Source organism: Caloenas nicobarica, chromosome 18 (genome assembly GCF_036013445.1).
Source record: "Caloenas nicobarica isolate bCalNic1 chromosome 18, bCalNic1.hap1, whole genome shotgun sequence".
Lineage (NCBI taxonomy): Eukaryota > Metazoa > Chordata > Aves > Columbiformes > Columbidae > Caloenas > Caloenas nicobarica.
The window spans coordinates 2,796,022-2,822,680 of NC_088262.1; the positions used below are offsets into that span (position 1 = coordinate 2,796,022).

Below are 26,659 nucleotides of genomic sequence, written 5' to 3' on the forward strand. Positions count from 1 at the left end.
TTTTAAATGAAACTCTTTATAATGCATAATTTACAGTATAAGTAGAACAAAATGCCATGGCAAAAGTCATGAGTACAGGACTTGTAATAAAAGGCATAAAATATATTTATACATAAACCCCTTAAACAAACAAGGGAAAGCTTGAACCCTGAATATAGGGCGACGCATGGTCTCGTAACTCCATGCAGGCACAGGTACTGTACTGATTAAATTTTAAAAACACTAGAGATAGTGTATTAATATTTTCACCATACATTCTTCTTTTTTTCTACAATATATACAGACTTATATACAAAGTAGCAATGGCAAACAGAATGCACAGATTAACTTAATCAACACAAACCCCGACTGTAGAAATGCAAGGTCCCGACACACGCACACCCCCAGCTCTGTGAGGAGCCTTCGCCCGCGGCCCCCACGGCCCCATGTGGGTCTCGGGAAGGTTAAGGCCAAAAAGAAAGAACCCCACAACCCAAGCAAACCCACCACACAACGCATCACCACGCGCACCTGGAAACACGGCCCGGCGCAGATACACGTCCTTGAAATACGAGTTGTGCCAACGTTGATGTAGAATGGCTAAACAAAAATTAGCTATGTGGAATACATACTTTTTTTTTTAAATTTTTTTTTTTCTTTTTTTTTTTTAACCTGGCTTTTGCAATGTGCCATTTTGGTGTGATAACTACAGAAACGGGAGCTCAGCGGCTGTTTCTGCAGCTCTCCCAGGCCTCGCGCGTGGGGCCGTCGCCCCCGACAGCAGCAAAGCAAAAACCTCACACCGCAGAAATCCATGGACAAAATAACAAGTTGCTGTTGTTCTATTGCATCTAACGTATTTAACGCTTAAGACCTTTATTTCAAATTAGAGCAGCATAGATTAAAATGCACCGGTCTCTAGATGAGTGGTAGGACAGTATTTTTATTTCGGCTTTTTTTTTTTTTAATTATTATTATTTCTTTAGAAAAGTTTTATCTTCACTTGGAGGAATACTGGGCAAAAAGTCACCACTTCCCTCCTCCCCCTTAAAAAAAAACCCCAACAAAACCACAAATGTGCTCATAGCCAAACTCCTTGATTTTCAATAGTGGGAACAATATAAAAAAATAAAATAATCCTTCCTCCCATCACCCCACTTCCCAGCCCCTCTCTTCTCCATTGTTAAAGCAGCATATCCAAAAACTGGATTTAAGGGAAAACAGACTGTTCAATAAATATCAATAAGGATTAATGTTAAGGTAAGCTATACACAGTTTCTCTTAGTCCATAGATTTCAGATCCCCAGGAAATCATATATTATGTATGGAAGTCTCTCAAACACGGTCTGCATCTCCAATAGCCAACAGTGGTCATGTTTTTAATAAATAGTTCAGGGTTTTTATCATCTCAGTACCCAACTCATGAATAATAAATGCCATTTTTTTCCTCTAAGGCTAACTCAGCAAAGTCTTCATAGACTTCACTATTTTTCTTCATTGGTTCAAAACTTTCCTTCAGTTTTGCTATTTTCTTGTCATCACTACTGTTGTGTGTCCAAAGACCTTTCTAGCTTAACTTTTTTTTTTTAAGAAACACAGACGCCGTCAATCGATCCTTTCTACTTTCCCGAGAATCCTTCCGTCGTACATGGGCAGGATGGTTTCGTCTTCCCAAACCTCTTCAAACACCGCGCCGCAGTCGAACTCGTCGCTTGCCTTTTTGAAGTAGTATCTGTGGTAAGGAGAATTAAAACACACTTAAAAATCAAAAGGCAAAGTGAAGGATGCTCTGGCAGTTCTTTCAGCCGCAACGTTTCCAGTCTCTATCCCAGGATGCTCCTTCAGCGTGACCAGGAAAACTTCAGGTCCAGCAATGTGAGAGCATCCCCAGGGCAGCGAAGGGATGGAGTGAGTGGGGCTGTGCACCCTCCTCAGCGCTGACAACAGCGAGCAAATTATACACATTGGCAGTGGAGATCCTCAGCCGTAAAGAAAATTAGAAAGCATGGTGATTTCTGGTCAAATATCTTATTTAAAAACTGAATAAACAGCATTTCAAAGCAAAGCATTCTTAAGGTTCCCCTCTCTCCCCACCTTCTTTCATGTGTTTTCTTGTTTCAGAGCTGAAGCCCAACATTAAAATTAGCAACTGTTATTAAAAGGAGAGGCTTTTTAGGCATATGGATGGATTAAAAGAAAACCATCCCGGCTTCCTGCAACGCAAAAGCTGAAACTGGGAAGCAAAAAACCCACCACCTGGGAGCCTCACATTGGAAACAAGCAAATGCCTAATTCACATCTCCATTTTAAGTGACAGAAACTCCCGGGTTTGCGTCCCGACGGTTCGGAGCGATGTGCCACGGGAGGCTGGGCAGCAGCGTCCCCGCTCCTGCTCTTTTGCTCCGGGTCGTCAGATCACGAAGCCAACGCTCCCGGGGACAAAAAAGCACCCCCACCCCTCCCGTGTCAAACAGCGAGGACCCCTCTATTATCCTGAATTAGACCGTTCAGCTTCTTGATTAAAGGTTCCTTTTATCCCGTTTGGAGCTTTCTTCCTTCCAAGGCTGCTTAATTGCATATGCACAAATGAAGGGCTTCCATTCAGAGGGGTAGCATTTAGGGAGCCTGTCCGTCTGCCGCCGCACACCTCCTCGGAAAAGTGCTTTGCCATCCCATGGCCAGGGACGGAAAAACCCTCATCGGATGGATTCCCGAAGAAAAAAATCTAAAAAAATCCCTCAAAAAACTCTCCCACACCCCTCCCCTGTAGTTTCCAGACAACTGGGGTTGGCAGATGTTTGTCAGGGGAAAGGGTTTTGCAGTTATTATTTTTTTTCAGGATAGTAAAGGAGATCAAATTAAGCGCACTTTTACTATTAAAACTAAAAGAGCCACAGCAGAGTCCTAGAATTTGATTTTTTTTTTTTTTTTGTGACTGTTCTGTTACACATTTTAACAACAGCTTGCAGATCTATTTATTTTTAGGGTACATTAAAATTATTTTGCTAAGGGGATAAAAGCTGGCTTTTTAGTCAAAGAGATGAAACCAACTCCATTTAGTCAAGGTATGGTTAGGATTTATTTTTGTAAAGTTATTCCAAGCTGAATTGACACATGTTGTATCTTTAATGGCTCAGCAAGGAAAAACATCTTATTTAAGTCCTGCGCTCACTGAAGTCAGTGGCCCAACTCCCACCAAATTCATGCTGCAGGTCAAGGCCACAATTCCCCAGGCCGGCAGCCTCGAAACAAAACCAAAAAAACCCCAGGGAAGTTTGAATGAATTACAAAGAACTTTCTCTTCCCTTTTCCTTTCTCCACCCCTCTCCAGATAACAGCCGCTCTTCCCAATAACTTCCTCCACAAGCCCAAGCGCTGGCTGTGTTTACAAAAATTATTTGAGAAAACACTCTATGACCTTTTGCATAATTACAACCTTATTTCACACAGAAAAAAGAGGGGAAAAAAAGGAGGCAAAGCAAAAAAAAAAGTCCTTCCCCAAACATCTTCAAACAAGTCACTCTGCTCTTATTTGCTCAGAAATGGGCTTTCCATTGAAACATATTTTATGTGGCAAGCTTTGCTCCTTTTTTTTATTTTGTATTTTTTTATTTTTTGGGACATCTGGCACCAATCGAGGCAAGCAGGCCTGGCGTTACAGCTCTGTTTTAAACCGCTGCCATCTTCAGATTACCCGACACCACCCAGTTTTTTTGTGCATGTATGTTTGTTTTTTGTTAACACCATCAGTATTAAATCACTGCTTAATTCCTTTTTTTTTTTTGGGGGGGAGGGGAAGGAAAGCAAAGCGGCGATTTCCCAGCGGCCGCCCCACGGCCGCACGGCTCTGGCATCACGGGAGCCCGAGGTACCCGCCTCGCAAACTGATCCAATCAATAAAGAATTTGGAGAGCGGAGCATTTCTGCATGTCTTTGTGCATTAAATGAAAGGCAACGGCTTCAAAGACATGCTTATTAAATGTGCCTTAAAAAGAAATCAATGCCAGATGTGACCAAAGCGGCCTAGTTAGTGCCTCCCCATAACACGCGCGCTACTCCGGGCACTGCGGCCCTGTTCCCTGAAGGTCATCTGCAGTTTCCCTCAAAGTCCAGCCAAAAGTCAAAGCTTAGATCAAAATGATTCCCTGGAGGTACACACATTTGTGTAATTAGTTTCACCTTGTGTCTGTGCAAGATAAAATACTGGGCACGTACCCAAGTTCCTTTTATAAATTTCTGTATTGTCTTTACCCAGGTGTAAAGGGGTGAGATCTAAGCAAAACGTTGTTTCATCCTTGTCAGTCACTTAAAAACATTTTCTAAAGTAATTACAGTCTGACAAGGCACAAATAATTGCACCTGGAGGGACTTTCAGGCCACAGAGGTTTTTAGGAGCCTATTCCTGTGCTTGGGCATCACACGAAAAATGTCACAGAAAACAAATGAAAAAAAAGGAATTTTTTTTTTTTTTTTCCGAGCAGGGACTATAGAGTCACTGGAGCAGCAGCACACCAGTGGTGAGGCCAAGGAAACTGGTCTGCAACTGGGGCAGGAGGCTGCATCAGCCAGAGGAGGAGCATAAGGTGCCATTTTCCAGCCCCTCTCCTGGCCCAAGGGTGCGAGAAGCCCAGGAACCTCTCCTGGAGGTGGCCCAGCTTGGGTGGACTTGCAGGTTGCTGCCATCTGATGGCAGCTGGGTGGGCTGCAAAGATGGTTTTGGGGAAGGATTGGTGGTATTTCAGACCCCAGCTCAGCATCACCCACCCTTGGGTGACCTGCCTCTGATCTGCACAGGTGGGCTTCCCAAAGCTTACAGGTAGGTCGCTGATGGAGCACCAGCTGGAAAGTCCTTGAACCAAACCCAAATTTGGAGGTCAAATCTGAGGCTGCCAGTACAGGGCAGGACTCCTGGCTCTTTGAAGGACCAAATTCAATGCAAATTCAACACTTAAAGCTGGACCTTCCCTCTCCTGTTCACCCCACAGGAGACGTGGCCAACAGGTGATCTCACTAGTGCTCAGATCTGCTGGGAAAGTGCAGCCAAAATAGCCAATGTGAAGCTACTACCATGGGAACTAGCAAAGCAGAGGAAGTGGCAAACTGGTTAAACTGGGAGCTGGGCCCTGGAAACCAGACAGGCAGGGTTTTTGTTGGTGGTTGTGAGGAAGAACTGGGTATCACTGGTGGAGCCTTCCCTGCAGGGCAGAGGTATTTCCCTAACGAAAAGAGAGCTCGTTGCGTCTCAGCTACACATCCACTCAGATGCACCATCCCAACCATTCCCTGACCACACCATTGCAAAAAAAGAGAAAAAAAAAAATTAAAAAAATTAAATGAGTAAGCAAAGCAAGAGGCCAGCACCAAGATGAATGTTGAGCCCACTTGGGAAACTGAACCCCACCGCTCCATGCCTTTGCCAAAAGGCCATCCCAGCTTTTCCTGGTATTGATGGTTTTTGGACAAGGGTTGGAGGACGAAGCCGCCCAGTCTACATCTTTATGCAATGAGGGGAGAAGGCTGGGGAGGGAGGTGGAGAGGAGGTGGCCCCGCAGCCAAGCTGAACCCCGGGGCCCCCTTCTCCATCACCAAGTTGCTCTTGGTTTGAGTGGGAAGAGAATAAGATCTACAGCCTCTGAAAAGTGATATAAACGTGTCATTGCGGGAAGATCTGCAAAGTATCTGCTGATTCTTTTGACTTATTAGAATATACTAAAGAACAAACAAATCACAGGCTCTTACCTGTAATTTCCCTTTTTGCTCAGCTGTTCTTTAAAGTGCCCAAGTGTCAGGCTCTGGGCCTTTAACATCCTCCTGTAGGGAATTTCTTCTCCGCAAAAAAAATAGGTGACAACCAGCTCAGTAGACTGAGAGGTGTGAACAACTGGCAGTTTCTTTGGCTCTTTGTGACTGAAAAACAAAAAAACACACACAAAACCCTCTAATTTTCCACTTGAGAACAAGCCGTTTCACCTCGCTCAGTCTGACAGCGTTTCTGCCACACGTAGCACTGGTCAGAAATATCCTGGGTGTGACCCTAAAAGTCAGATATTCCTGTGCTCGCGGGGAATTTGTCATGCTGTGTTTGCACAGCGCTTTGTGGCAGAGACCTCGTCCTGTTTTATGGGTGGGAGAACCGAGGGATGGAGCGCAGATCCTTGCTGAGGCATCGGAGCAGGACCACGGGCCAGGTGAGCATCTGTAGGGCTCACCATGGGCTGACCTCGACCTAGCAAGCCCAAGGATTGCACAGCTCTGATTTCAAAAGGCTCGTTTCATCTGCCTTCGTGCAAAGCACCTGCCAAGCTTTCTCCTTCATGCACAAAACCACCTGCAACCACCAACAGCTCACAAAGCAAAACCATGGCCAGATTCTTCACCTGAAGCACACAGGTAATCTGATTTTCCCCAGTGAGGGTAACACTAACTGGATCTTGTCATTTGCACTAAGAAACCCTTCTTAAAGAATAATTAAAATAATATTACCCAACAAAATGGCAAGGCTCTAGTGAATGCCATGCAGCCAAATCTACAACTGCTTCTGAGGCAATGTACACTTGGCATGTCAAAAGGTCACAAAGTGTTAGTCCGCAGTAATTTAGTCTTCCTAATTTGTTCTAAGTCTTTGTAGAGTGGCTTCAGAAAAAAAGCTGCTAGCAAAGACAGCTGGTGGACTTAAGGTCAACCAATTAAAAATGAAAGGCTCCAGTCAGGTGGCTCAGTCTGGACTTCAAACATTACTCATTGCTTAAGATGAAGAGGGTAAGAAAGAAAACTTTAATTATTTAGGCCATTTTAGACCTCTCTGTAGCAGATTTCTTGTTAAAAGAACCATCCTGTAATTAGACTAATCCAATCTTTGTCCACTTTACAGGAATGCAAGTTAAAAAGAGCCAGAGACAAGATTTGAAAATGTTTTGTTCTTTCTTTAAGAAGAACGTTTGAAAGATGAAATTTCAGATATAAGAATTTCCCCTCTTTTCAAAGCACCATACATTTAATGAAAATATAATTATTATATACATATATATTTCCCAATCCTTTTCCACACGTGCAATACTCACTCTTCTGTTGCTAGAATTGCATTGCAGAAAGGGGTGTTTCCCCCCTGAACGACAGCGGAGTGGTTTCGATCCCTCTGCTGATTTGAGGTTGAACATCTGAAGTGGAGAGCGGGAGGGCAAGTGGGGGAGAAGGAGGGGAAAAGAAAAAAAGGAGGAAAAAAAACCTTTAAAAAAAATTGTTGAAATACAATCTTCTTAATTGAAGTCTCCTGTGGGTCGTTAAGTTTGCTCTTTGTATCAACCCTCACATGTTGTAAACAATCAAAGGGAGAATTAAAAATGCTGTGGGCTAATTTATCCTTCCATACCCAAATGAACGATAACCAGTCCAATTCTCCACTTGGTATGTAGCTGGAGTCCGTCCCAGAGGAAAAACGGGCAAATTACAGCCATCAAAAGAGTGGAAGTAATAGTCTAGAGGATTCAAACTATTTGTGCGGGGGTAGGGTGGGGCTGGAACACGGAGGCTCATCCCTGGGGCTTGGCCAAGCTGCGCGTCACACATCCCCGTGGCCCCATGGCCAACCCTCTACCTGGACGAGGAGGACACGTCCACCACCTTCACCCACCTCCTCACCTCATCAGCCCAAGCGCTGGCTGATGATGAGCACCACCAGCACCCAGCAAACCTCCCCGACCCCTGGCTGCCCCCCTAGCCCCCAAAGCGGACCGGGACCACCCCTCCCGCCGCCGTTACCGTTGCTTCTGGGGTTTGGAGACCTCGGCCAGGCGGCGACACGCTTCCTCCAGCTGCGCCAGCGTGTTGGGGGGGGTGAGCGGGGGCATGGCGGGGTCCTGCACGAAGGGGTGCGCGGGCTGCACCCCGCGGGGGTGGCTGCCGCTCCCCCAGGGGTGGTGGCGGCCGGGGGCCCCCTTGGCGAAGTCGGAGCTGTAGGCCTTCTTTGTGCTTTGTGTGCTTGGGGAGGGGAAGAAGTCGGGTTAGAAAAGCTGGAAAATATGACTTTAATAGCAGCTCCTATTCTGCTCGCTCCCTCTCAAAAGTCTGTCATAACATGAAAGGAGGTTTATTGCCAAAAACATGACATTTTTGTGGTTTTTCTGGTTCTGCGGAACAGCTTTTATATTAAACCGGAGGAGCAAAGAGTCTCATTTGTTTTTAGCGATTGTAAAAATAGACAGCCCATGTAATATATAAATATTTACCGGGAGCGATATTGCTGTAGACAGCTGCATATTTACCTGTGGGGCTTGTGCTTATTTTGTCTCTCGCTCTCCAGCATCCACTGCCAGACGTTCTGTGCCCGGTCCGCCTCGCCCCCCGGGAGCTGCACCCCACCGGGGCTGGGCAGCCCCCCGTCCCCGGCCGGCACGGCGACGCTCTCCGCTCCTCTGCCCGGCCTTTTCGGCAGCGTCCCCGTCCTGCTGATGGTGAGAAGGGGACAGGAGCCCACCATTAACCCCCTGTGCTGTCCCAACCAGCCCCATGTCCAGGGGATGATGGGGCGGTGGTTTGGGGTGGTGCAATGGAGAGAGATGGTTGTGACTTACCCAAAGGGCTCCAGGGGAGGGAGAGGCGGGTCCGTGCTTTTCGGGTGGCCCTTGCACTTGGGGTAGCAGTAGTAGTCGCCGCCCGCCAGGCAGCAACACTGCGCCCGCTGTGCTGCCTCCACTTCGATCTGCTCCTTGGTCTTGGGCACGGTGTGGTGGTGGATGTAGTGGTGGTGGACGTGCTTGGTGGTCTGCTTGGTGATGAAGCCCTTGCCCACCAAGGCGCACGCCATCGGCGAGGCCGCGCCGGGCTGCAGCTTGCCCATGGGCAGGCGGTCGGGGGAGCGGGCGCGGGGGCTGTGCCGGCCCATGCCGGGCGACTGGCAGCCGGGGGTCTTCAGCACGCGGGAGAGATGCTCGTCCAGGATGGCCTGGGGATCCTCCTCATAGCTGCCAGAAGGGAGGAGGGAGAGCGGGTGCTGGGGGTTCGCCATCTCCCGACTGCTCTGCAGGCTGGCGGGGAGCTCCAAGCCTTCCTTCTCCTCATCCTGCCAGCCAAGTGATGAGAAGGAATCAATGCAAGGGGACAGGGAGGTGTGCAGCAGGATGTCCCGCCATGGGCACACAAACTGCAGTGTGAACAAAAGATACAGCCCCCTCCTACCCCTCGCAAAGCCGGGCAGCACAGGCAGCACGTGCAGCACGAGCACCACATACAGCATGAGCAGCACAGGTAGCACGGGCAGCACATACACCACGGGCAGCACATGCAGCACGAGCAGCACAGGTAGCACGGGTAGCATGTGCAGCACATACAGCATGAGCAGCATGGGCAGCACACGCAGCTCAGGCAGCACGGGCAGCAAGGACAGCACATGCAGCACGGGCAGCACAGGTAGCTCAGGCAGCACGGGCAGCACATACAGCACAGGCAGCACGCTCTGCCTGTCCCCGCAAGGGTTAATCCTCCTACCTCCTTGATCTGCTGCAGCCTCTCCTCCAGACTGTCCATGGTTTCCTGCTCCTGCTTCAGCTTCTCCAGCCGGGAAATGAGCTCCGCAGCAAAGGCGGCCGGCTCCACCGGGGTCATCTCCTTGGGAAGACGGTGGGTCCTCTACAAGGAGCGGGGACACAAGGTACAAGGCATGTTTAGCGGGCGGCACGGGGTGCTTAGCCGGAGCAGCATCGCCGGCCCCGCTACGCTTGTTGTGTCTCCATGTTTGGATGAAAAGACGACCGCAACTAGGCATGGTCTGCTCTGGATTTTTATGAGCTAGTGCTGTGGCCTCATGGAGTGACATCCTCCCCACCAGCGTTTGCCTTCGGCAGGAGCAGTTGGTCGCACTCTGAGGAACCCCGCTTGTTCTCTCTGTAGTACAACCAGCCCATCAGTAGCTACTCTGAAGTAGAAAATCTTCAAAGGCTGTTGTCAAACATCAAAAAAAAAAAAAAAAAAAAAAAAGCACTACCAAAAAAAACCTCTGAGGTGGGAGGGAGAGACTTTAACTCAAGGAATAAAGTGAGTATAAACAGAAAGGAGTTGGAAATTAGAAAAAATAAGATGGGGGAGAAAAAGGGAAAGAAGGAAAAAAAAAAAAAAAAAAGAAGTCAAACGGTTGCAGATCAGAGAAGTGCTGGTAATTTATTTCCCGGCTACACACTGGGCACCTTTGAGGTAGTGTTGTCTCAACAGTGTCCTAGATCTCTTCCCCCCCCCTCCATCTCTTTGTACAGAAAATGAAGAAAGCTGCTGCAGGCTAGCGGTGCTACACTGCTGAGCTTGGCTGCCTCAAGCAGATCTATCAAGGGAAAAAGGGAACATCTCCAAATCAAGTGCAGAATATAAAAAGGCAAAACACAAATTTCTGCCAAAAGAAGCAAACATGGCAGGAAAACGGGAAAAAAAAAAAAAAAGGAGGAAAAAGAAACCACCCACCTGACTGCCCTCCCTCCTGCCACCCCCATGCACCCCACTCCTCGCCCCCACTCTCCCTCTCTCTCCCTTTTTTTTTTCCCCCCTGAAAGCAGAAAGCTGAACTGCCAACTCTTTCACATACTACCCACCAGATGAGGTGGGGCCTCTCTCCGGCAACCACTTAGCTCCAGAAATGATGTGAGGGTAGAAAAAGGCCACTCTGCTGGAAATTGTCACTCTTACACAAGCTGGCTCTATTCAGTCCCTGATCAAAGCACTGCCTTACAGAGAAAGTCGATTTGCACGCCCTGGGACAAAATAATCTAATTTACAAGCTCGGGCTATAGAACTTTCTTTATGGAGGAAGGGGAAAAAAATACTAAAAAGAAAAAACACATAAACCACCCCCCGCTCCCCACCAGAAATATCATCTATGATTTCTTGCTGCTTAAGACAGCAGAAAGAGGAATTTTAGCATATTAATCTCAAGACAAGATAAGTTTATACTTGTCTGTGTAAACAGTTTATTCGCTGCAGGAATCGGGAGTCTGCAAGTCAACTGAATTAGCAAGTCAGCGAGTTAATTTTTGAGAGCACGGCAAGGCCGTGAATCGGATCCCCTCAAAGCAAGACACGTACCTGCTGCAAACGCCTCTTTTTGGAGATCCCGCTTCCCACCAGCCCACAGACCATGTGCTTCCCAAGGCTGGTGACACACGAGGCCAAGCCCCGGTCTGCTCGGCACCGGCAAAGGTGTCAGGGTGGTGGCCAGACCCAACTGGGTCATCTCTGCTTGGATTTAGACCAGGAGGACAAATTCGTTGCCACTGAAAAGCCCCAATTAGCACCTGGCTTTCAGGGAAGGGCCAAAATGTGACTGTACAAAAGCAGGTTTTTGCAAGGATGCTGAGAGGAGATGGCTCCTGCCCAACACCAGGCAGCACCTCTGCTCTGGCATCACGTAGGGGTGGAAATGCTCTCCTCCCCTCCACTTGTGCCCATTCCCAGTCTTAGCGTTTCCCATGGCCGACCCAAACCCTGCAGATCCCACCTGAACTTACCGGAAAATGAGGTAGAGAAACTTGACCGTTGGCCTTGACGCTCCGATGCATCTCCCGCTGGAGCTGCTTCTTGCTCCCAATTCTGTACGGGGGGATCCCATCTCTGGACACAAAGAGAGGTCACCATCAACGGGGGATCTGCCCGTGATCTAACCAAGACGCTTCTCCATCACCTCCGAAACCACCCAAGAAATGCCATGGGCACATGTTCCCAGAGGTGCTGAGCCCTCTGGACATCACCTGAAGGAAGGAGAAGCCTCAAACATCTGGCAGCTTGGGAAGGGCCTGTGTCACCATCTACAAGGTTGTGCAGTAATCAAGCAAAAGCTGAAAAGCGAGCTGAAGGCAACTCCGCACGGGAAGACAGCCAAAGATCCCATCAGCTTCACTTTTGAGAATTCTTACAGAAAGGCCCTTCCAATCCTGGGTTTCTGCTTCTGCCCTTTGTTTTCGTTACTTTTTCACCACCAAATTACGCTCTCTGAGACCACAACTTTCCTCCAGCTGTGAAACACCCCATGGGGTGTTGGCACCGCGGACAGAAGAAGCAAGAGGCTGAAGATGGATGGCCACCAAAAGGCTGCTCCTCATCTCCAGCCCTACATAAGATCCGCGATGTTTCTCCTGCCCTGAGGCCGGCCGGCACAGGCACGTCACCGCGAGGCAGGAGCAATGCCGGACCGTAACCTCCGGGCACGACGTTGCTCCCCTCGGCCATGTTGGGCCATGGCCAGGAAGCCACAAGAAGAGACCAAGCGAGGAGCAGCGGTGGGCACAGCCCCCCGCACAGCCCGCTCGGGGCAACATGGGCTGTTTTCATCCAGCCACACAAAAAAATTACCTCAGTTAAGATTAAAGAGCCTTCTACAGACAGCGGGGACAGCTGGAAGAGCATGCCTGGAGATCCTGAATGTCTAATTCCACCTCTTCCCTCAGACTGACTGAAAAACCTTGATCTCCGGTCCCATCCCTTTCATCCACCTGCCCCCACACCTGACTCATCTCCCGAGCGGAGAAAATAGCTCCTGCCCAGGGAGGCTGAGCAGACAGCGGTGGCCCCGCGCTGCTGCCAGAGGAGCCAACATGGCACCGTGACCTCACGTGCCACCTCCCGCGGCCATGGTGGCGGTGGAGACACGCCGACGTGTTCTGGACACGCAGCCGGAGACAAGGCGCAATGGAACACCTTCCCTGAGACCACAGGTCCCTTCTCCTGAGGAGGGTGACTAGATGCCATCGCTGCACGCTCGATGTTTGAAGCACGCCATCGCAGGCCTTTGTGAAGATCTTGGCCAAAGCGTTCAGTTGCCACCAAACTGGTTTCACAAGCGAGATTAAGCTGCAAAGCCCGGAATGAAGGACCAGAACAATTTCATCTTAAAAAAATTTGGAAAAATCTCAAGAATAAAAGAGAGCACGCTGGGACCACAGAGAGAGTCCTTGATGCCACAAGATGAGTATCAGCCTCTTCCAGACTTGGTCCATGAATACACATTACAAGCCCTAATGTCCCCGTTGCACAAGATGCGGCTCTGGAGCCCATTCCGGGGAAGTGTCCTGGCACACGACGGCCGTCGCAGCCGGCCATGGCCACCGACCGCAGCCACTGGTGGCCACTATGCATTTCTGCTGCACAAACCCACGGGGCAACAGGGCTTGGGGCACGTGGCATGGCTCGGCTTTGGGGAAGGACAGGGGAAAAGCAAATATAAGGTGAAAACCAAATCATCTGTACCTTTGGAGAAACGTTTGTTCATGGATGCTTACTGAGATAAGGGTCTCTTAGAGAAGACCTTCAATACAGGGAGTAATAAGAAAAGCGGGCATTTTAAAGGTGAGTAAAATGCCAGCATGAGCACGTTCCACGCATGCACACATAGGGGACTAATCCTGTTAACAAATTCAATTAAAGAGGAGGTGTCCTCTGCCGATGGCAGCATGAGAGGCCGGATGGGGAAGAGCAGGGAAGCAGCTGAAGGTCTGTGGGTTCCACATGAGGCACCTGAGGACACAACCACGGGACACCAGGCAGCCCCACAGCCTTCCCGAGCTCCCCAGCTCTCTCCAGGTCTCTGAGCACAAAATGCTGTCCCCAACCTTTCTGCTGGGGCCACCGAGCTGGGAGGACATCTCCTCATGGGGTGTCCCTGTGCTCCCAGCTCCGGGGGGACCATCCTGCCCAAAGGGCCAGTCCTGGGATAGGTGATGAAGCAGGGACTCATGCCATTCACAGGCAGGGTGACTCCTCACGTTATTCGAGATTTACCCCCGTTCAGGTCGGTACAAAGGCTGCTCCTTCCCCTAAAACTCCTCCGGTTGCACCAGAGAGCCCCGCACCAAACCCCCTGCTCCCTGCGCCTACAGCCCTGCCTTGTCAGAGCAGCTTTACAACTTGCAACAACACGTAGAATTAAAAAAAAATATCTAAAAAAAAAAAATTTCACTAGGACAGGCAGGCTGCCTTGGGGAAGTCAGCCTGGGGAACGGGGGAGGGACTTTACAGGCACTTCGATGAGAGCTGGCTAAACCCATATAGAACAGGGGGAAAAGGGACAATGCCAGGGCTGAAGGGGTGACCAACGGGTGATCCCCAACTGCTGGAGGGACCGATGGATGGAGCTGAAGCCAGGCTCAGTACAGCAAGAGATCTGGGGGGCAGGGGAAACCTTGATACTGAAAGAAACCCCTCCAACCAGGAGAAAATGTCTTTGAAATGAAAAGGCTGAGCTTGGGCAGAGGTTTTGGGGCAGGACACGGTTAGTCCCAGCTCTCCAGGTGCCACCTCTCCTCTTGCTCCAGCAGCCAACATTTGCACTCACTTTCTTGGCTACTAAAAGCTGCGAGCTGAAGAGCTACAGAGTTTAGGTACTAAATAGTAGAGTTTAATTATAAACATTTCAGCTAACCAGGCTGGGGCTAAGCCAATCTGTTTCTGGGGGAAACACTAGTTTGAAGTCTTCTACCCAGTCAGTTGCCATTTAAGCTGAGCCAATTATCTTAGCCTTTTGACTCAGATGTGCCTGACCTAACCTGAATGTAGTTTTACTGCTGCTTTGAAATATCAGACTCATGCGCATATGCATTCACTCCCATCTTCATTTGGCAACGGCTCTGAAACAAGCCTCTGATCTTGCCAACATCAAAAGCCTGGTTTGTAAGATAAGGTAATATTTGAAGTTTGCTCAGCAGCATTCCCCAGTGTCCAAAGTAAATCCATAAATAAGATATAAGCAAATAAAAAAAAAAAAAAATCCCCTTTCCCCTCCCCCCCACCCAATCAAGAAATTGAAATATAAATTTGCATGATGCTTTGTGGCTATTACAAAATATATATGGACAGACTGATCGCTGGCATCTATAATACCAAAAAAAAAAAGGCAGATTGTGCATTATTTGGAGATCTCTCCTAATTCCAGTACAGTTCAGATTTAGATTTATATTAAAAAACCCCCTCACTTTGCTGCTATGTCTGACAGACTCTTCCAGAACAAGTTCTTCCTCTTCAGTTGATACCAACATAAGCCAAAAGAACTAATTTGCATTCGCGCTGACGAAACAGAATAAACCCGGGTGCTCTATCGAAGGGGGGTCAAATAAAACCTTGCAGGCAGAGGAGCCCCCCAGGCTTTGTGCCCCCAACACCCGCCCAGCACCACCGCAACCTGCAGCACCAGGTGCCAGGAGCGGCTGCGAGTCCCTAATGTTCCACTGCAATCTTGGCAGCGGCCCTTCGCCTCTGCAGAGGAAGTTTTACATCGGCCTTAACTTTAAGCCCAGCCTTCCAAAGTGCCAATTTCTCCCTCCCGTTTCCAAAAACGCCCGGCGTGCCCGCCCGCTCCCGGCCCCGCGGATGGAGCGTGGCCGCGGGGATGCCCAGGGGACCGGCTCTGCAGCTGGAAATATTCCTCCGTCCTCCTCCCCCCGGCCCTCCCCGCCGCCCCCCAACCTGGAGCTGCGGGCAGTTTAATCAGCCAAGCTTCCCCAAACTCTCACAGCCTGCTCGGGCCATTGTTACGGCAGGAAAAAACAGGCAGGCTCCTTTCACGCGCGGCTTTATGGGGAGCTCCTATTCACTTGTTCAAGCAAATTTCAAAGCAGGCTGCTGCCCTCTCATCCCCGCTAAGCTCCCCTGGACTAACAATGGGCTGAAAGCGATTCAGTTAAGCCTTTCATCCACCATGCACTTTATTTCTCACTCAGTGCTCTCATCTGTATAAGGCCTACAATTGGCATTGCTGTGAAGAGAGGGTATAATCCTAGCCCTGTGAATCCCAAGTGACCCTACACTGGTCCAGAAATGACTAACCCAATGAATGCTCTGTTGACACATGATCACATACAACCAGAGCCAGTAAGAAGAAATAAAGAAGTCACCCTATGATTCAGCTCTTTTATTTAATGCCAATATTGTTCAATAAGGGAATCTGGTGGGACAACAAACTATTTTTTTCCATAATATCAGTTCGAAACACACATGTGCATTTAAAAAAAAAAAAAAAAGAGCTTTTCTTTACTCATCAAGGATTTTTGGTAAATCCTGTTTTCCATTGTGCATCATCACGCACATTGACTTTAAAAACCCAGCATGCAAACCCCTCCGAGGAGTACACAGTAATCACTGCACATGTCTGACAAAGACACTGGAGAAGTTTCGCTTATGAGAAGACCAGGAATGCAGAACACGGTTTGCAGGTGGGCTTTCCTAGAGCACTTGTACTTAAATGAAGATCATGAAACACAAACAGCAACATCTGCCTTCTGCCCAATTGAAGAAAATGGTCCTTAAGAGCACTAAGTGAGTCTTGCTGTCTCCTCTACAGACACAAAAGCACCATTTCTCTCCTGCTGGGGAAAGCAAACCCAGGAAGAATGGTCAAAGGAGTTCTCCCAGTTGCACACTTCTCAGCAGAGTCAGGAGGAAAAGGCAGATCCTGGATTTCCTGGGCTCAGCCACAGCATCATCTCTCATCCCTGTGCTCCTGAAACACCCAGACCTGCTCCACGCAGCTCCATTCTAAGGGCTCTTTGAAGACTGTCCCAGCAACACCAGATGAGCAGCTATTTGCCCCTTCAGGTCACTGGCCCTATTAATGTACATTCTGACATTAATGACAAACTTTAATTACAGAAAGTACTTCCTACAGGAAGTAATCTCCTCTTTGATGACTGATAACCAGTTAAGGAAGCCTGGCCTTAAGACAAAAGCTCAGGGAGATTCGCTCCTTGGGTTAGTCAGGCGGCACCATTAGCATAGGGGAAAACACGTTTGCTCAGCTGCAGAACGGCAATAGAAGGACTCATCATTTTACTCCATCTGATACTACCGGCGACACAAAGAGCGAGGCGACCGTGCCCTGCTACACCTCTCAGTTTGGGCGCAAACCTCCGTTTCAGTGGCCCCGAATCACCGGCGAGCAGATGCTGGTGATGACCCCAGACCCATCACCCCCATAAGCCCTACATGCATTGGCACAGCTGATTCACAGCGCGTCCCAAAAGGACCCGTCCGACACCAAGTACTTACACGCTGCTGTCCGTCATTGACATGGAGTCGTCCGTCAGGGCATCACTAGATATTTCACTATCGTTTGCGCTGGTCGCTGGGGCAAAAACATAGCCAGAATTCACATGGTATGGGTTAACGGGGTCGTTCCTCTTGAAGGACCTACAGACAAGCAAAACAGGAATCCGGTTACCAGTCTTAGGCTAGAGAAAAGTACTCAAGTTTCATGGTAGGGCTCTCCTTATGGGAACCATGCACATTGGCTGCTCAACCTCTTTAGAAGCAACCAGCCATCCATCGCTCAGACCAGCAGCAACCAGGACACACTCTGTCTAAACACACCCAAAGTCCAACTTTAAAGATGTTGCTTTTAACATCGGAAGCACACTTTAAAAGACTGCAGGAAGCACCTCTACATACTTGGATACCTTCAAAAACTTGGTCCTTAAAGCTTGACGCTGCACTGCTGAGGCCAGCAGGCAGAAGATGAAGAAGTTCATAGCCCAAGTCCCGCTGAAAGCCATTGAGGCGCCAGCTAATAAATGCTTAAGTCTGCTCTGAGGACAGGAGTTAGGGCCCCTTTGGGAATACAAGTTACGGTATCTGCGCTGCCTGAAACAAGAGAACTGCCTGGGACTGCTGGAGCAGGACCACCCCACGTCAGGAGGCACGGACGGGGACGAAATCTGCTCTCTTGGGCTTGGCCTCCCAAAGATAGGTGTCACCTTCCTGACAGTATAAAAACACGCAATAAGAAGGCCCAGTTTTTAGGAGAACCTGCTCCTTGTTCTACTTGTAGTTTTGTGCAGAGCTGGGTGGGGAAGAGGAGGATGGGGGATGCGAGGACAGGAGCAGCAGGTTGTATGAACAGGCACGTGGGTTACCAATACCAACACCATTGGCTTCGCTTGGAGAAGCAAACCCAAAGCCCAGCCTGGATGTTCGAGTTGAGTACCCAAGAGTGGTCGCGTGAGAAATTCATGGGCGGTGACACGGGCTGTGACGGAGCGTGGCGGGGTCACCACGCCGGGGTCACCATGGCAGGGTCACCACACGGAGAGGGGGACCTTCGGGGGACAGGACCTGGGCATCCCCCTCCCCACCACCTCCCATTACTCCAACTTCCCAGCCAGGATCAATATACATATCTTGGGCAGGCGATAAGGGGATTATCCAGGGAGGTTTGAAAGCCCCACGTCAAGGTGCCCATTTTGTTCCTCTTCCAGGGGAAGATGGGGTTGTTAAGCTTCTGCCTTTGTATATCAAAGCAAAAGGCCTTGTCATCTGATAAGGACTGCTGATTTTAATAATTAGGGCCACTTACCCAGGACTTGGGGGCCTAAGGAATGTGCCAGCAGGCTCGGCAGGTTTTTTTTAATGGGCTTTTCACCTCCCTGCCCCCACGTGGGGGTCGGAGGGGACCAGCTGGGTTTAAGTGAGCAGCAACATCCTCCCACCGCCCCACTCTCCACCCCTCCCAACCACGCACCCCGCGCCCCCGCGCATTCCTGCACCGAAAACAGGAGCCTCCACAAAGGCTTACGTTAAAAAAAAAAATAATAATAAAAAGGAAAAAGAAAAAAAAAAAAAAAAGGAGGGGGAAGCATGGTGGGGAAGATGGGCCTCTCTGGTATGAGAGGCGCGGGGCTGGCTGCAGACAGGTATTCAGCCCAGCCGGGGCTGCATTCCTTTCCAAAGGAGGCCAAGGCATTTCTGATGGGGAGATCAAGATGTTAAAAAATATATATATGGGAAGAAGAAAAAAAAAAAAGAGATAGTAAGGAATGCCACAGGAAAGAAGTTAAATCTTCAAAGATAAATTAATTCCACATGTGGGTGACAGCTAAGCTATCCTACTACTACAAAGAGAGTTCCTCTAAAAACCATGCAGACTTCTACTCAGATTCAGGGGGATGTGCAGTCCAAGCAACCCTCCCTAGGTCCTCGGTGGGCTTTTGGGTCAGCTGTGCAAGGGACACAGCTCTTAGAACTATGTGATCTGACACCATCTCAGGTCTTGAGAGGACACCCAAGGACCATGGGGCTCAAGGATGCTCCATGGGGCTCAGCGATGCAGGATGCTCTCTGAGGCTCAGGGGTGCAGAATGCTCCCTGGGGCCCAGGGATGCAGGCTGCTCCCTGGGGCTGAGGATGCTCCATGGGGCTCAGGGATGCAGGATGCTCCCTGGGGCTCAGGATGCTCCCTGGGGCTCAGGGATGCAGGATGCTCCCCAGCACAGGACGAGCACCTTGCTGGGAGGTGCCTGTGTCATCCCTGGTTGGATCCAGACCGGCTGTTTTGCTGTGTTCTTCCAGCAGATGTGACTGCTGGAGAGGCTGGGGCGGAGGCAGATCTGTATGAACACAGCACAGGGAGAGGAGGTGTGTCCAAACACAGCGTTTGGAAAGATACAATTAGAGAAAGTGGCCAGAACTAACTCGTTTTCCCATCAGTAATAGAATGCAGCACTGATCCACTTAGCAACACCTCACAGACGACAAAAAAAATCTCCAAAGTTTACATATTTTTAAAGTAACCCCCCACACTTCACCACCAACACATTGTCCCACATCCTTTAAGAAAACCAATGGGGGCTGTTTCACTATGTTTAATTTTTTTTTTTTTTTATTTGACCACCTTACTACAGTAATTGCACCCAGATGCATCAAGTTGCCTGGGAGGGTTTTAAATTCCAGTGGAAAGCAGTGGTCTCCAGCCGCGGACACTGCGCACACAAACACACACCCCAGCTCCAAACTCAATATGCAAAGTGTTTTCAGCTGTCAGGTAGCAGTTGCTCTGGAGCTTCAAGGAGAATGTCTGATGTTTCTCAGCCTATTCTTATCTTGATGCGATGACACACAGCATGTAACTCTCTACGTGCTATGTTGGGCAATGGGCATATCAGAGTTATTATAATGCCATGAAAATTTCAGGGGCTCTTGGTTGTATCCCGTTATGAGGGTGCAATTTCAGAGTGTGGGTTGTTTTGGGTTCTTTTTATTGTCAAACTCTGTTTCTTAGAAATAAAAGCACTCTGGCAGTTCAAACCACAGATTTATACGGAAAGAGAAGAAAATCTACAAGGAGCATTTTGAGGCAAAACTGAATCTCATTAAGTATTTTCCTGGGACAAACATCACTGGGCAATCATGGGTTTAAGGATAAAAGGGGGGGTGGGGAAAATAACGCATGCCCAAACCTGGGAAGAAAATAAAAAATAAAAGGTATATTTTAACAAAAGTATGTTAATCACAGCTTCCATGCTCTAATTGTAGAACACTGCTTTGAGCATAGCTTTACAATGGCATCATTTACTTTGATAATTGGAGCCAAACTTGGTTCCAATAGCTTGGCCACCGGCAGGCCCGTTCAAGGGGCAGAGGCCACCGGGCAGCCCCGCCGATGGCACAGAAAACTGGGAGACAGGTGAGTCCACCTTGGACCCAACAAAACCCATGCCCGGCGGCAGCACGGCAAAGGGAGAAGCGCCCTCTGCGTAGCGCAGACTCACGCGTGATAAATTTAGCAGCGTGTATAAATAATAGCTGGAATTCCTGGAGCGTGGGGCCAGGTCCAGCGCGGCGTGGGGAGGCAGGTTTTAACCACACCACAACCTCGAGGGGAGGGGAGTCGCTTTGAAGGACGAGAGGGAGGTTCTACATTTAAAATACTCCCTGTGTTAGGGCTCCAAATATACAAGCGGCAGCTCGCGTGCATCTGCCTGTTCTGCAGCCAGGCGCAAGCACCGTGTTTTCACTGGACTTCTCCTGTTCCTGTCCGTCACCGATGCTGGGGCCAAAGTCTTTCAACTCGCACGGTTTCTGTGGTCTCCCGTCTGCTGTGTTTTTGGCCACGACTCCGTGCCCTGGGATTTCCAGGTGGTCTCCCATCCAAACACCAGGCTGGCCCAAGATTGCTCTGCTCCCAGTATCAGGTGTGCTCAGCCCAGTGCTCCCGGCTCTCACTGGTATAATCACATTGAAACCCACCGAAGCAAACGGCAGGAGCCTGCACAGCGCTTCAAAACCATCACACACTGAGCAGAAATTCTTTAATTCCATCACACACAGGAGGAGGGAGGTGTGGTTTGGCCACTCACCAGGAAAGACTTTGTGCAAGCTTCAGTTCCAATCCTAAACGCAATCCTAAATGCTGAGTGATGAGAGATAACCCATCCATATGCTCATCAGCTTCCAGCACATGCACGCACAAGTGGCTTCACAAATGGATAGCTCAGGGGGGAACTGAGAAGCAGCTCAGCTTGACCTCCCTCTCTTTGCATTGAGATCTCTTGGCCCCATGGAGAGCAAAAGCTCCTGGAAATTCAACAGAAGGTGATCAAAGCAAAATGCACCACCTAATGTCCTAGGAGGGTAGATCTGACATGTGAGGAGCAAGCTGCATTAATCCCTGGACGAAAAAGAAAAGGGAGAAAAAAGAAAAAGAAAAGGAAAAAAGCCCAGCACTAATCAGGCAAGCAGCCACCGTTCTGCGAGAGCTCTCCTGGACAAGGCACACGTGGGTTTTTAGCAGGGCCTGCAGCTCTGGTAGAACATTACAGCCAAGCCCTTCCAGCACTGAACACCAACAAAGGCTGAGAGATAAAAGCATCAAACATCCCCCTCCTGGAAAGCAAGCGAAGGGCAGCAGTTCAAACCAGGTTCTGGAGAACAGCAGATGCTCAGACCGTAACACTGAGGCACGAGATGAGGACCCCAACACCCGAGTCCTCCACAGAGCAGCTGCCAGCCAGTGTCCCCCATAGCCCCCCAGCAGGAGAGGCCCAGAGGCCATGCCGGGGCCAAGCGCATCCCTCCTGCCCACACCCGGCCCCTCCATCGCCCCTCCAGGAGGGGACCAAAGAGGCCTCTGGCTCCACAGCACCCTGGGGGCCAGAGGACCCTCCCGGCCGGGAGCCCGGCACAGCTGGAAGCTCTCGGCAGGGCCGGAGAGCAGGACGCGCTCCAGCAAAGCCTCCCCAGGAGAAGCCCGACGCCCTTTGATGTCCATGAATCACAGACACACTCTCGAAATTCCTGTAAACGAGATGTCAAACACTCACCATCCCAAACCCCGACCTCCTGGGCCAGCGGAGGAGAGCGCACATCTGCCAGCAGAGCCCTCTCCTCTCAGCCCTAATTCAACAATCCACATTTATGGCAAGGGTGGGGAGAGGAAAGAATACATTTTCAGAGGATTATACAACTCATCATTTGCTCACCAGAGTCTCTCTTTCCCATCCCCCCCTTCACTTCGAGACAGTTCTTACTTTCTTCACCCTCACACCAACATTTCCAACAAAAGAGAAGAGTTCGACGCACACGCACCCCAAGACAAGGGCAGGAGACCCCGCCACCAGGCAACACTCCCCACATCCTCATCAGCTGCCGTTAGACACAACCACGTTTTAACGAGTTTAACTTTGAGCACACAGCCAACGGGAGAGCACCAAAGATCTACAGGAAAGCACCAAAGATCTACGATCACTCTACACCTGGAATATCTCTATTACCTTAAATACCCAATTTTAAGTATCCTCCTGTATGCATTGGCTCAAAGCCATCCTGAACGACTTTGACATGATACCAACACCCAACGCGATGGGAGAGGCTGTAGATCACACATGCACCGTCAGAATTAAAGCAGATTTTGTGCAAGTTGCAGAGTTTGATGCAATAAGTGCATACATTTCCTCCTCCATGACCGCACAATTGCTTCCCACATAACCAACGTAGTTAAACACCGGTTGATGGTGGAGTTGGCAAACTAGTAGGTTACATTATTCATGCGCCTCTGTGATCCACTCTACTACTGCTCTTAATAGGTTTGAAAGTTGAACCAATAATTAACGTATGTCCGGAGGACATAGTTGCTAAGAAGTTTTTGATCTATAAGAGAACTGAAAGAGCCAATAGGGCTCAAGAGCACAGTATCTTGTTTTGCTCTGTACAGAGGGGGAAAGAAAAAAAAAAAATCCCCAAACCCAGGCAACACCCCCCAAATTCCAGTGTTTGGAGGTGCGGGGAAGCAGCCGTGCTCCCAGCCCAGCACACCCCCCCAGCGGCCTCCAAAAAGCACTCTCAAAGTCCTTAAAGTTAAAACAAAGCACGATTTCCAGGGGGTCCCTTACCTGTATCCATTCTCGATCGTTTCCGTAGCTCTGACATTCGCTGTAACCCTCAACGTCTTGCTGGATAGTCCAACTACAGAAGGCAAGATTTTGTTTTTAAAGTCTGCACAGCTCCATTCCTCTTCTTCATTCAAGGTCGGGAGATAGCCACAGACAACTTTTAAGCTCCCCAGTCCATTGCTGTTCATGTAAGCAGGATTCTCTCCTCCACTCCTTACATATTCGAGGTATATATCAGAAGTTAAAAACATCTGGTAAGCATTTTCCTCCATCACAGTCTGAATCTCAGTCTGTGCCTGATCAAACATGATAGAATCTATCTGCTGCTTCTTGATGCTATCCCTTATGTAGGTCTTGGTAGCAGGCTTGAGCTGTTTGGAGACGATGCTGTTGTTCTCGATGTACCTTTTGTATATAGCTTTGGCTACTCGTAAAGTTTTGGTATCCTTAAGGTCCATCTGCCTGAAGCCATTGCAGGCAAACCAGAAGTCTAAGGTATCCACACATTTTTCCCTTTCCAAGAAGGTCCGAAAAAGATAGGCACCATCCTGATCTCCCAACAAGGAATGCAAAGATTTGGTCCATCTGGCCAGGGGGGAGTCTGGAGATGCGCTGCCTTCCGGCTCCCCGAGCCCGTTCTCATTCCTCCGCGGGGCAGGAGGCACCGGCATGGCCTTGAAGCTTTGGCTTTTGGGGAGAAACGAGCTGCCGAGTTGCAGACATGGTGCTTCTCCTTCCTCCCCTGGGACGGGGGGTCGGGGGGCGTCTTCCCTGAAGCTGCTGCTGGGGTCTGGGAGGTGGGTGAGGACCACGGCGCTGCTCATGGCTCCGGAGCCTGATGGGGAGAGGGGCTCCCAGTTCCTCCAGTTGCTGCCTGCGCCTCTGCCTGGAGTCAGCAGGGGATCCTCTGAGCCTCCTCTCTGCAAAGGGAAAAAAAAGAAAAAAAAAAAAGAAAAAAAAAAAAGGGGAGGGGGGGAAAGAAAAAAGGAGTATTGATCTAATCAAAACCAGATCCTCCCAACATCAAAGACAAAAAGTAAACAGGCTTTTCAACTCTTCACGTTCAAAAAAAAAAAAAAAAAAAAGAGAGGCAGGGCAGAGGGAGCGCGGCTCTATCGCCAGCCCGATCGCGACTATCAGCTCCGCTCCGCTCAACTCCCCGCGCACTTTTAGCGGGGCCGGGACGGGGAGGGGGGGACGGAGGGGTGGGCAGCGTGGCCCCCCCCGACACCTCCCGGCAGCACAGGGCGTCCCTGCCCCGGCATCTGGTTTCCATTTTGGCACTTCCCCGCCTCCCCGGACCCTCCGCTCTCCCCTCACCTTCCTCAGCGCGCACGTTGCGCGCCCCAGCAGCACCGCGCTGCCGGGGGCGGCCGCTCCCGGCTCCCCCCCCGCCCCGAAACGCGGGAGAAGGGCTTTTTGGGGCGCTTCTCTGCGGAAACAAGGTGCTGGAGCAGGACCCCCCCTCTCCCCCCCAAAAAAATATAACCCAAGGGGGGGGGTTAAGGCACGACGGCCGTACCTGGGCGCAACGGGGCACCCCGGGCCCCCCGCCGCCCCCCCCCGGAGCCATCAAACCCGCTCCGGAAAGAGGAAAATCCATAGAAAGGAGCACGGGGGGGCGGGGAGGGGCAGCCCCCGTGCGGCGCCGACCCCCGCGGGCCGCGCTTCCCGGCTCTGGATCGGCGTGCAAAATAATAATAGTATCGATAATAATAATAATAATAATAAAAACCTGCTCCAGAAATGGCGACGGGCTGGGAGAGGTCGGAGCTGCAGCTGAGGGGGTAGGGAGGTGGGGGGGGGGAAAAGTCCGAAGCGACTTGGAGCCTCCGAGCCCTGTGCAACAGCCGATCCCGGCCGCGCCCGCGGAGGCAGCGCGCCCGCGCAGCGCGGGCACGGCGAGGCGCGCACCAAAAAAAAAAAAAAAAAAATCTAAAAAAAAAAAGAAGAAAAATCCGTATTAAAAAAAAAAAAAAAATGAGGCGGCGGGAGCGCGCCCCGCTGCCCCCGAAGTTGCCACTCACCGCGGAGCCGGAGCTCGCTGCGCACCCGCGGCCCCGCCGCTCCCCGCCGCCAGCAGCGCGCAGCCTGGCCCCGCTCCCCCCGCTGTCCTTCCTCCTCCTCCTCCTCTCCTCCCCGACGGTGCAACCGCATCGGAGAGCATCGGGAAGGGGGGGGGGGGGCGCTGCGAGGGAAGGAGCCCACTGCGATCCGCGCCTCCCTCCTCTCCCTCCCCTGGTTATTTATTTTATTTATTTTAAATACAAAAGCGCTGGTCCCTCCCCCGCCTCCTCCCCCTCGCTCCCCCCGCCCCGCCCCGCCCCCCCGGGCTCTCCCCGCCAGCGCTGCGCGCATCAAAGCGGGGGCCGGCGGAGCGGTCCTGCAAGGGCGGTAGCGCGGCCCCGCGCCTCCCGCCGCGCTCGCACGCACACAAAAAAGACGAAAAAACAGGCCAAAAAAAAAAAAAAATTTAAAGAAGAAGAAGGGGGAGCACCCCTTGCTCCGCCCGGTGCTCCCACCCCCGGGCATCCCCGGTGCGAGGCGTGCGCCGGGTCAAGGTGCTGCACGGGGAGGCCTCAGTATTCGGGAGGAAAAGAGAATAATTATAATTTTCGGAGGATTTATTTTAATTTTTGCCCGCTTCCTCTCGGCATCCCGGAGCAGCTACGGAGTTGCCAGGACCTTATCAAAGGGAAGCGATCGGCAGCCGCCGCTCCACCGCCCCCCGCGCCGCCGCCGCCTTAAAGGCGCAGGCGCCCCTTTCCGCGCCCTTCCGCGCACCCTTCCGCGGGCGCCGCGCAGCTTCTTCCCCTGGCCAGCCGGAGCACTGCAGGGCCGGAGGTTACTCCCAGGCGTTAAAACTTCGCCAAAAGTTTTAATCACGGGGAGAAAATGGGGCGGGTCCCCCCCCCCCCCTCTTTTTTTTTTTTAAATAAATAATCCGAAGGCATGTTTTTGCTCTGCATACTAATTAAACAATATCTGATTGCAATATAACTGGCACACCAGCAAAACTCCCATCTGCAGTTGTGTTCACATCTCCCCCCCCCCCCCCCATCTGTTAAATATTAAACAGACACGGCATGGAAGGGGTTTTTTTAACTTCATACAACAGGTTTTAATTAGGGGTTGGCCCCCAAACCTGTCCTCCAGATCCAAGGCGCCTCCTGCCCTCCTCCCCATCCTGCCCCGGGGCTGGACGTGGGGGCTCGGTGGTCCCCCCTGGGCAGGAGCTGCTGGGACACCCCTTGGTCCCAGCCATGGCTGGGCTGTCCCCTCTGCCTTGTCATCACCCACCCAGCCCTGCAGCTCCGTTTCCCCCTTCCCGGGGCGCAGCAAACCCGCCCCAGCTCAATGGGCTCCAAACCGGGTGGCAGAGCGGGATGGAGGGTAACGCCGCAGCCCGACGAGCTTTTGAAGTTGAGCTCCGCTTTATTTTTATCATTATTAATTCCTGCATTGCCAGGCCTTCTAGAGGCCCCGAATGGAGTCTCTCGACTATATCCCTGAGCAAAGGCTTTGGGATCAAGCCCCGCTCTTGCAAACACTTGTAT

At 50.6% G+C, this 26,659-nt stretch overlaps 1 protein-coding gene across 3 annotated transcripts; it reads right to left on the bottom strand.

Moving 5' to 3' along the window:
• Positions 1–25,282, bottom strand: AXIN2 (axin 2). Of its 3 annotated transcripts, none has more exons than XM_065647739.1 (11): positions 25,130–25,282; positions 23,103–24,022; positions 16,990–17,130; positions 11,466–11,568; positions 9,463–9,603; positions 8,550–9,037; positions 8,241–8,423; positions 7,738–7,956; positions 7,041–7,136; positions 5,719–5,886; positions 1–1,711 (listed from the first exon to the last, which is right to left on the bottom strand). In XM_065647739.1, the coding sequence occupies exons 2-11, from the start codon at positions 23,924–23,926 to the stop codon at positions 1,585–1,587; spliced, it is 2,490 nt and encodes an 829-aa protein (XP_065503811.1). In that variant the 5' UTR covers positions 23,927–24,022; positions 25,130–25,282; the 3' UTR covers positions 1–1,584. The 3 variants fall into 3 exon arrangements, with proteins under 3 accessions (XP_065503811.1, XP_065503812.1, XP_065503810.1); XM_065647740.1 differs by lacking the exon at positions 25,130–25,282 and adding an exon at positions 24,838–24,903; XM_065647738.1 differs by lacking the exon at positions 25,130–25,282 and having other exon boundaries at positions 8,241–8,420; positions 23,103–23,994.
• Positions 25,283–26,659: the final 1,377 nt, after the last annotated feature.